The following is a 10,590-nucleotide window of genomic DNA, read 5'->3' as shown; positions in this document are numbered from 1 at the left end:
TCGACGGCTGGCCGCGGGGGTCGAGTGTGCTCTGGCGGCGCCCGGCCCGAACCCCGCGCCCCGCCGGGCTCCCCAGCCGCCCGGCCTCCCGCCCCTCCCGCGCCTCCGCCTGGGGACCACGTCGGCCTTTTGTTGCCCAACCGTCTTTTCTTTCAGCTCTTTGCGCAGCAACGGAAATTTCACCCGATCCTGGGTGAAAATTAAAGGATCTCTCTTTCTCTCTCCCACCCGCCCCCGTCCCTCCTCTTCGCTCCCCTCCCCCCACCCCGCGGAGCCGGCTCCGAGCGCCTCGCCCCGGCTCCGCCGCCGTCCCTTCCATGGGCGCCGCGCTCTGCTGCAGCCGCCGCCGCCGCGGGGCGGGCGCGATGCCGCGATGGGCCTGATCTGGCTTCTGCTGCTCGGCCTGCTGGAGCCCGGCTGGCCGGCCGCGGGCCCCGGGGGGCGGCTGCGGCGCGATGCGGGCGGCCGCGGCGGGGTCTACGAGCACCTCGGCGGGGCGCCCCGGCGCCGCAAGCTCTACTGCGCCACCAAGTACCACCTCCAGCTTCACCCGAGCGGCCGTGTCAACGGCAGCCTAGAGAACAGCGCCTACAGTGAGTGTGTGGCCCCGCGGCGCCGCGCGGGGCATCCCCGGGGAGGATCGCAGGAGGGGTTGGTGCGCGAAGGGTGCGCAGGGACGCAGACCAGCCCTGCTGCCAGAGGGAGACCAACCGGGTTCCCTGGCCTCCTTCAGCGTCCGGGAGAAGAGCGAGAGTGGAGCTGGGGTGGGGCGCGGGACACGTCCGAAGAGGGCTCGGGGAGGTGGCTGCCCGCTGTCGGGCCGGCTGGCCTGGCCCAGCCTGCCCCCAACCCCGCCCGTTCGTCCGAGGGGGTGCGAGGTGGGCCGTCCGGGGGCTCCCTGCTCGGCTGGGTTCGGAGGTCCTGCCAAGTTTGACCCTTTGGAGTTTTTCGGAGAAAAGGCCCTGGACAAGGCATTTCTCATCCTCTTTATTAGTTTGACGATTTCTCCTCCTGCTGCCCGCCCCGGGGCGCCCCATCATCCCTTCCGCCCTCGCGGCCGCCCCGCGCCGCCTGTGCGCGGAGGACACTCGCGCGGACATAGCGGGGCTCTGGGGAGGCGGCCGCACGGATAGAGAATCGTGTCCCCAGACCGGAATCCCCAGCCTTCCCGCCTCTACCTTTGGCCGCAGAGAGACAGGCCGGGCGCGCGCCCCGGCCCCGGGTGGGGGGCCGCGGGTTGCGGCTTAGGAGCACGCAGGGGCGTCTGCCTGGGTCTGGGGGCGCAGATACACTTTCACCGCGCCCAGCAGCCAGGACCCGCGCCCGGACTGCGCTGGAGCCGAAGTCCCGCGAGGCTCCAAGGTTTGGTTCCTTCGGCCGGGGGACCCGGGCTCATGCTGAGCCCTCCTTGCAGGAGCGCGAGGCCGGGGTGACTCGGAGCAGCTCCGCTCGCTGGGGGGCTGGAGGCCCGAGGCAGGAACTCAGTGGGCAGCGTGGGAGTGTGGCCGGGGTCTCGGGGGTTCTCCGCTGCGACCCGCGCTCTGCGCCCTCCCCGGGCGCAGGAAGTGGTGCGGTGGATTCAAGGCGGCGGCCGGAAAACTCTACTTCCTCCAGGAAAGCCGCAGTAGTGCGAGGGCGTCTTCGGCAGACGCCTCCGGAGCCGCGCGGTGGGAGCCAAATGTTGCCAGGATGTCCCCGCGCTCAGGACGGGGTTACGGGAGCGCCTGCGCTCGCCTAGTAGCGATACCTCGTTTCTCTCCAAATCCAGCCTCCCCCTTGGAGTCGCAGAGCATCCAAATTCTTGAGGCATCCAGGACGGGCAGCCCATAGGCTGAGGGAGGAGGGCGCGCGCCTTCAGCCGCCCCTGTCCCGCATCCAGATGCGCGCTTCTCTGGTTTTCGGGCCGGCGCCGCGGAATCCGCCCAGCCTGCGTCCCGGGGACGCGAGAGGCCAGCATCCTGCACCCCCGTACGCTCCGCACAAGCCTCCGGCGGCCCGCGTCTGGGCCCTAGGATGGCTGACGTGTTCGGGGCCAGACGCACTGCCAGAGATGCGCCCCCTGGAGAGGGCACCGGCTGTTACCCCAGCCGCCCTTCCTCGGAGCCATTCTCGGGGGACAATGGCCCCACCTGGGGCTTCGGAAAAAAGTGCTTTCGGGTCCAAAAGGGAGGCGTTGGGGGAGATTTCACCTTTCTTACATTCAGTGGAGAGCGGTGAGCGCAGGTGGCTTCCCTTTGTGAGCTCCGGGGTCTAATCCGGCCTCCTGCCAACATCCTGTAACCTGCATACAGGCCCGAGACAATGATCTCACGCCCACGTACATTGCCAGCGGGTTTGGGTGGCACCCAGAATGCACCAGTGGATTCCATTATCAACTCACCTCAGCAAGGGCCCAGCTCCCTCTCCGGGGCCTCTCCTAGCACCCAGTGCTGTCCTGAGCGGGGGAGTCCAGACCCCGCCATCTGCAGCAGGGCTTTGAATCCCAGTTCAAACACCTGTGCGCCATCTTGGGCAAGTCACACAGCCCCACGGTCTCAGCTTGCTTGTCTGGCCCATCGTGAAACTAGCTCACCGAGTAGCAGAGAGGCTCCAAGGGGTTCCATGTCCTGCAGAGAGTCAGCACGGAGAAATACTAGCTTTATTATTTCCCTCCCAGGTTTGAATTCTTCTCCTGCACCTCCCACCCAGGCGTTTCTCCCTCCCCTGAACTTCCAAAGTCACCCCCTTTGGGCGTGTGCTGCTTTCACCTCTGCCTTCACCTCCCCCTCCCAGAGCTGGGCTTGGCTTTGGGCAGGGCCATCAGGGGCTCAGCCCTCACCTCTGGGCTCTGTGGGAGGTGGAAGGAGTGATGGGCCTTCCTGACTCTTCCCAGGTATCCTGGAGATAACAGCAGTGGAGGTGGGTGTTGTGGCCATCAAAGGGCTCTTCTCCGGGCGGTACTTGGCCATGAACAAGAAGGGACGGCTCTATGCTTCGGTGAGTCCAATTGTTCATGAGGGGCGGGTGGGCACAGATGGAGCAGCCGTCTCCCTTGAGCATCACATCAGAGGACATAAGGGGACGTGGGCCGTAGAATGCTTTGTCCGGGGACATGCAGGACTGAGCTGGGACCGGAACCCCAGGTCCCGTGGCCCCTCGACCAATGCTCTTATGGCTGCTTCTGTTTAGAGGCAGCTCTTGGCTGGGGGGTAGACACATCCTATGTTCTCCAGTGCTGTCCGGTTAGAAAATGTTCCTCCAGCCATTCTGTGGTCACCTTCAAGGTAGCTGAGAGTAGGGGAGAGATTGTCCCCCAAATTTCTACCAAGATAAATGGACTCTAGCAGGCCTTGGGATGAAGCAGGGATGTGCGTTGGGCCAAAGCTCTTCTGTGGGGCTTCCCCGGTGGCGCAGTGGTTGAGTCCGCCTGCCGATGCAGGGGACGCGGGTTCGTGCCCCGGTCCGGGAAGATCCCACGTGCCACGGAGCGGCTGGGCCTGCGCGTCTGGAGCTTGTGCTCCACAACGGGAGAGGCCACAACAGTGAGAGGCCCGCGTACAGCCAAAAAAAAAAAAAAAAAGCTCTTCTGTGGGCTCCCCCAGAGCTCTCCTGGGAGTGAGGAGGGGAAGAAGCAGGGCACGGCACAGCCAGGTCTTCCCAAGGGTGGAAAGGCAAGAGCTGTGAGTTCATAAAAGGGAACCAAGAAGGGAGACAGGACCCAGGTCCCAGACACACAGTTTTGGAGCCCAGGCTACGCACCGCCTGCATCTCTGCAACAAAAAGTGTCCTGTAACTCTGTGGGCATTGGCAGTGTCCCTCCCCCAAGGGCGGGGGATACATGGAGTAAAATACATGTGCTGGGAAATTTGCTGCCTCCAACTCGTCATTACATGCAATCTGGCTGATACTCCCTGAGCAATGAGAGGTTTTGCATCCACACATCACCTAGACGACGCAGCCGAGGACCACCTCCCTGCAATTACCTTTCTCCGTTCAGTCGCATTTGCAGGGGAAACACACCAACATTTCCCAGCCCCTCTGAAGTCAGGCAAAGCGCGAACAAGAATTGCAGGGGAATAGCCTCCTTCAAGCAGATGATTTCATCACAGAGTTTTCACAGCTTTGCTAAGGGAACTCCGGAAGTTGGAATGTACTCATTTGTTTTCTCTGACCCCCGAGGCCCCTTGACAGAAGCTGTGTCTGAGAGGAGGGACCCTTGGATGCCCAGCCTTTTCTGTATGTCCTTCTAGAGTCTGCAAACACCAGTCGTGGTTTATAAGGACATGCCCTTAGCCCGGGGTCTGGTCTGACTTTTCTTGAGGTGGACGGTGGCTCTCCAGATCCCTCCGGCCCTGCGGCCCTGGTGGCAAGTGAGGAGAACTGACTTCCTCTTCCCTGAAATGGCCTCAGACCTCCCACAGTTGCTCCCATCCCTTATGGAGAGGGCCCACCTTGCTGGCCTGCAGTGCTCGTGCAGGTCTTACGGACCAGAGAGGGCCTTTGTTCATGCTGGGAAAGTTCACAGAGCGGGGCAGGTGGGGCTGAATCAGGAGGGAAACCTCAGGTCTCTGCCATCTCTTGCATGGAAGACCCAGGCCCAGGACTTTGGGGGACAGAACAAAGCATGCCCTGGGGGATCCCAGTGGGTCAGAATCTCCCTGTGGCTTCTATCCCTGAGAGCTGATAGCAGTGGCTTTGGAGACGGCGAAGAGGTTCTTGGGCCCACCCGGGACAGCCAGGAGGTCTAGCTGGATGGGGTGGAACTTTTCAGAGCACCTGGCAGGGAAGGCCTCACCGCTTTGCAGATAACCTGGAAAGTGAGGCAGCCTGGGTGCCATCCCTGCCACCTGCGCCCCCGTCCCCATCCTGCCACCACCTTTGCCTGCTCCCACCGCCGTGCCTCTTGGCTGTCTGAGTTCCCTGGCCTTAGCCATTCCCGTGCTTCCCACCCTCCAGGCTAGCTCATGCATTCTGTGAGTCAGTGGCCCTTGCACCCTCACAGCCCCCAATTCCAGCCCTGATCTCCCTTCTGAGTTATAGATGCCCCCGAAATGTCCTGACAGCAGAGGACAGAGACCACCCTGGCAGAGGGTAGCACGCCCCAACAGACGGGCCACTCACTCAAGCCCGAGGTCAGCTAGGAGTCCTGGTGGACACATCCTTCTGTCTCAGCCCCACGTTCAGTCCATCTCCAAGTCCTCGAATATACTTCCTGAATCTCTCTCTTCAATGTCTGCCTCCCTCTGCCTTATTCCTGTGGCCAGTGCCCTTATAACTCAGGCCCTCATCATCTCCCAGCTGGACCGTCACAACTCCTGGGCTCCAGGGTCTCCCTCTTCCAGTCCACACTCCTTCCCTTCCCTCTCCTTCCACCCAACCATCCATCCATCTATCAACATCCATCCATCCCCCCACCCATCTATCAACATCCATCCACTTATGTTTCCATCCTTCCATCCATCCATCCATCTGGTATTCATTCCTTCATTCCTCACTGTCCTAGGCACTTACCATATGTCATACTCTATGCTAGGTACCTGCTCAGGGATCTTCCTAAAATGAAAATCCACTCATGTGATGGCCTCTGGGAACTCCCCATTACCCACAGATTATCACCCGGATTCCTCAGCTCAGCTCACGGAGGAACCACCCAGGGCACCTTCTGCCCCCACGTCCCACCATCACTGCACAGCTCGTGACCCCACTCCAGGCTCCGGACCCCTTGGCCCTCCAGGGCAAGCGCTGCGGCCCGCCGCCCGCTGCCCACGCCTTTGCCTGTACTCTCATTGCCTGCAGTGTCCCTGCTGCCAAATGCCCACCAGAAAATGCCCTCCCCTCCAAGTGTCGCCCCACTGGGAAGGTATCTGGCCACTCTGTGCACCCCTGCCTGGTCCCCGCCTCCGCCCTGCCCTGGCGGGCTCTCCTGGACCAGCTCCAGGTGCTGGCGAGGCCGAGCTGGGAAAGCAGCACCCCCGGGGGGGCGGAGGCTGACAGCAACAAATAGAATTTGAGCTGGTGGAGCCCAGGGCTGGGGGGACTCTGGGGACGGCACGTGTGGAGCAGAGTCTGAGGCGGGACCGCAGGGACGGGACTGGCATTGGGAACTGTTGTCACGGTGAGTCTGTGATGCCTTTTTCCAGGTGATCTTAGACCCCCCCCTCCAACCCAGGAGCCCCTACAAGATGCAAGCAAGTGCCCTGCCCCCGAGAACCCCTTCCATAGGACCTGAGCCCCTTGCCCTTTGAGGCTCACAGGACTGTACCCCTCTGGTGGCCCCCAAAGTGTCCCAGCAAAGAGCAAGCCCGCCAGGCCCCCTGGGCGATGGGCCTCAGCCCTGGAGGACGTCCCTTCTCCAGGACAGAGTGGCCTGGGAGGAGAGTTGTTTCAGCCGCTGAGTTTTTCACGGAAACTCAATGCGGGGGCGTGAAGGGGTGAAGGATAAGATGCTAACACAGCGTGCCTGGCATGGGGGTGGGCACAGGCCAGAAGGGCATCACACCCCTCTGTGATCTGGGGTCTGGCACCACCCCTGGGCCTCAGTTTCCCCATCTGTAAAGTCTGGAAGTTGGTCTCGGGCAATGGAGTCCGTACCCAGACCCAAGGAGCTCTGGGCATCCACCGAGGGTCTGGAGAGCAGAGAGGAGAGGTTGGAGTTATGGGGGAGGCACCACCACCCCGCTTCAACCAAAGCTCTCCAGCCTTATCTCTGGGCTCCCGTGTCGTTGGGAAGAGGTGTTCGGTGCCTAACATCTTGCTTCCTGAGGTCTTTTGGGGTCCCAAGCTGTCCAATGCGTGGATCTGGCCCCGAACAGCCTGTGACCCCTGAGAATGGGGCTGCAGGCCGCTGGGCCACCTGCACTCAGTAGCTGCTCCCCTCCCCCTCTGCAGGTGGGCACAGGCCCCGAGGGTCTCCTGCCCCGCGGTCAGTCCCAGGAGGGAAGGCCAGTCTTTCTGCGCAGCTTTCCCTGTGCCCCCAGCCCTGCCCCTTGGCACAGCGCGGGGAGGGAAGCGGTTTGGGGGATGGCCCTTGGCATGCCTGTCCACCCACAGCTGAGCTGGCGTAAGGCATACCCGCCCATCCTCTAGCCCCTGACTGGAGAGACCCCACAGCCGCCTGCGGGGACACTGGTGAAAGCTCCTTACATTCTGGGTTTGCACCTTTGTCCCTCCAGACACCCGCCTCCAAGAGGGTAGGGACCCGCCTTCCCCACCCTGCCCTGGGCTGGCACAGACCCCTGCTAAGGGCATCCCTCCCTGCCCACATCCTCGTGGCCTCTGTGCCGCTGACCTTGGCCCCTGCCCGCCCCACAGGAGAGCTACAACGCCGAGTGTGAATTCGTGGAGCGCATCCACGAGCTGGGCTACAACACGTACGCCTCCCGGCTGTACCGCACGGTGCCCGGCGGGCGTGGGGCCCGGCGCCAGCCCAGCGCCGAGAGACTGTGGTACGTGTCTGTGAATGGCAAGGGCCGGCCCCGCAGGGGCTTCAAGACGCGCCGCACGCAGAAGTCCTCGCTGTTCCTGCCTCGGGTGCTGGACCACAAGGACCACGAGATGGTGACGCTGCTCCAGGGCGCGGCCGGGCTCCGCCGCAGACAGTCCAGGCCTCCAGGCAGGACCACCCAGCCCTGACGGCGGCGGCGGCGACGACAGCGGAGGAGGCTGCGGGTCCGGGGAGGCCGAGCTTAGCCCCGGCCTAGGGAGCGGAGGCTTTGAGCATCCCTGCCCCACGGCTGGGCTCCAAGCTCAGGCCGCCTGGTTGGAGGGTGCGGACCAGCCGACGGACGCCTAGTGTCCACAGTCAAAGCCGACCCAGTGTGTGCAGGAATCCGTCTCCGACTCTTCTCTGCCCTGCCCCTGGCTACATCAGAGCTGGCTGCTCTTTCCAGGGCCAACAGAACACGTTCTCAACCCTTCCTGCTTCTCTCAAACAAGGGTGACGTGGGAGCTAGGGGCCCTGCGTCGTGGCCCGGAGGGGGCTGCTTTAAACCGGGACACCTGTGGGTTTACGTCGGCCAGGAGGACCCCAACCACCCACGTCCGGCCGACCGAGGCATCTCTCTGCAGGGCAGCCGTGGGACAATGGGGGCGGGGGATGTGTGTGATCAAAACATTAAAGTATTTTATTCTACTTTGTTATTTAACAGATAATGATGCCGCCTGAGGAAACACTTGCACATATTTGCTTATGACGATGGCAGAGTCCATGCCAAATCGATGTTTTCAGATGTAACGTTGTATTCTGAGAATCTGGGAGAAAGACGCATTTTAATCCCCTGGGTTGGAAAGGCAGGACTTTTTTGAAACTGATGGATGGTTTGTGTGGATGGAAAGAAGCAGCTAAGGCGCATGTGTGTGTGTGAATTCCCCTGAGTGCTTGCGTGTGTGTGGATACGTTCCTGTGTGTGTGTGCGTGAGTGTATGCATGTATATGTGTGTTCATGTGTTCCTGGTTGTGCATAGATGTGCACGTGTGTGGAGAAAGAGAAAGAGAGAGATCTACTTTGTTTAGAAATCCCCAAAACTCCCTCTCTCTTGAAGCTGTGTGCTTCTCCGTGGACTTTCTTTTTTTTTTTTTTGCGGTACGCGGGCCTCTCACTGTCGCGGCCTCTCCCGTTGCGGAGCACAGGCTCCGGACGCACAGGCTCAGCGGCCATGGCTCACGGGCCCAGCCGCTCCGCGGCACGTGGGATCTTCCCGGACCGGGGCACGAACCCGTATCCCCTGCATCGGCAGGCGGACTCTCAACCGCTGCGCCACCAGGGAAGCCCTGCGTGGACTATTTTGTGCACTTGGGCTGCAGGCCAGGTATGGCCATCCCCCATCTCCTTCATCCTCGCAACCTACCACCAGGGCCTTGAGCGGTCCTACCTTTGCCTAAGAAGTCGAGGCTCAGAGAGGTGATGCGGTTTGCTGGAGGCCGCAGCCAGTAGGTGGCCCGACTAGCTGCCGTCCCTACCGGCCCCCCAATGACTGCTTCCCCAACAGTGCTGGTGGGTGGGGGTCGCCTGGGGCAGGCCCAGGTGAAAGCCAAATGGCACGGGCAGTGCATTCACTCTTCCTGGATCCTGCAGGGGGCAGCCCACCCTGATGGCCGGGGCCCAGGTGAGGGGTATGGCCTGAGCCTGTGCCCACAGAGGACCGGCACTGCTCCCCTGCTGGGGTCACCCACACGAGCCAAACACACAGGAAGGCCGGCTCAGCACCGACATCTGTGCAACATGTGAAAATCCTGGCAAAGAGCCGCTGGGCGTAAAGACAAGGACGCTGCCCCCCGCCGCAGCCCCCTCGGCAAGTCAGATTCCGAGGACTTGTCCCCCACCTCACCTGCAGGAATGAACATTCACAGGTACAATCACAAGCAGGAGTTCACACTGGGCTGTTCCCCTTGAGTTTTGTGATTTATCTGGAGTAAGATGCAGAAGGTGCTACCTTTGCTCCCATTGTACAGATGAGGAAACTGAGGCTCAGCAGGTGAACTGGTCCCCGCATGTCCTTAGGGGGACGCAGTGGCGTCCAGCCCGGCACTCATTGCTACGCCATTAACTGACAGGCCCTAAACAAGGCAGAGGGAGACATTTGGGATCTTGGTTAATGTTGAAAACGAGTTAGACAAGAGAACGTGTGTTTTCCGTAGTTGACAGGCTGTGCTTGGGTCCATCCGGAGCCCTCTGCAGGCCAAGCAGCTTCATTTCGGGTGTGGGTCAGGAGAGAGTTACATGTTGAATCACAGCCCCGCAAAATTCATACGTTGAAGTCCTGCCTAGTACCTAACCGGGGGTCTTATTTGGAAATAGGGTTGTTGCAGATGTAGCCAAGTTAGGATGAGGCCGTGCTAGAGCTGGGTGTGCCCTGCTCCGATATGACAGTGTCCCTGTGAGAAGGGAGATATGAGGTCAGACTTGAGCACAAGGTCAGTGCCGTGTGAAGATGAGGGCAGACATCGGGGTGATGCTTCCACCACCGAGGAACGGGAAAGATCGCTGCAGATCACCAGAAGTTAGGGAAGGGCCTGGACCAGATTCCCCACCACACAACACTCAGAAGGAGCGCACCCTGCCCACACCCAGATCTTGGACTTCCAGCCCCCAGAGCTGGGAGACAATACATTTCTGTTGTTTAAGCCGCCAGCTCTGTGGTGCTTTGTTACAGCCGCCTGAGCAAACTCATACAGGGGACAAAGGGCCCAGCTGCCTAGCCGCTCAGGTGACCCCCCCCCAAAGGGAGAGGGACCCTGCTTTTATCGATTGAGGGGAAAGCAGGGTAGGCCCCCAAGCTTAACCTGCGGTGTCCGCCAAGCTGCCAACAGCAGGCCCATCTAACACGGGCTTTCGGGGGCCTTGGGGTGCTCAGGATGGGGCCTCGGAGGATTTCCAAAGAGGGGCCTTCACAAGTCGTCCCATCCCTTTCTGTTCTTGAACGCCAGACACTCCCCTGAAACCAGCTTTTTGTTTTTTAAGCAAAATGCAAATGAACCCCAAAGGGAAAAAGCATTATGTGTCAGTTTACAAGCACTTAAGTAAATGTAGTGGAACCCAGGCTCCGGCCCCCAAGTCATTAAGAACTGCTGCGTCCCTGGGACTTTGGGCGGACGGCCTTGTACCTGCGAGC

The 10,590-nt window shown here is 61.2% G+C and overlaps 1 protein-coding gene across 1 annotated transcript; it reads left to right on the top strand.

Annotated features, from left to right (window-relative positions):
• The first annotated feature begins 373 nt into the window (after positions 1–373).
• FGF3 (fibroblast growth factor 3) lies at positions 374–7,611 on the top strand. The gene is made up of 3 exons (XM_032638868.1): positions 374–593; positions 2,873–2,976; positions 7,291–7,611. Exons 1-3 carry the CDS (start codon positions 374–376, stop codon positions 7,609–7,611), a joined length of 645 nt encoding a protein of 214 aa, XP_032494759.1.
• The last annotated feature ends 2,979 nt before the right edge of the window (positions 7,612–10,590 follow it).

The sequence above is a fragment of the Phocoena sinus genome, chromosome 8 (genome assembly GCF_008692025.1).
Source record: "Phocoena sinus isolate mPhoSin1 chromosome 8, mPhoSin1.pri, whole genome shotgun sequence".
Taxonomy (NCBI): domain Eukaryota; kingdom Metazoa; phylum Chordata; class Mammalia; order Artiodactyla; family Phocoenidae; genus Phocoena; species Phocoena sinus.
The sequence above is the reverse complement of the archived record's forward strand: the minus strand, read 5'-3'. Positions and strand labels throughout refer to the sequence as shown.

Bases quoted from the DNA above. Each gene is read 5' to 3' on its own strand.
- FGF3 (XM_032638868.1), top strand. From the start codon at position 374: ATGGGCCTGATCTGGCTTCTGCTGCTCGGCCTGCTGGAGCCCGGCTGG. The intron at 594-2,872 runs GTGAGTGTGTGG...GACTCTTCCCAG, and splicing joins CCTAGAGAACAGCGCCTACA to GTATCCTGGAGATAACAGCA. The intron at 2,977-7,290 runs GTGAGTCCAATT...CCCGCCCCACAG, and splicing joins AGGGACGGCTCTATGCTTCG to GAGAGCTACAACGCCGAGTG.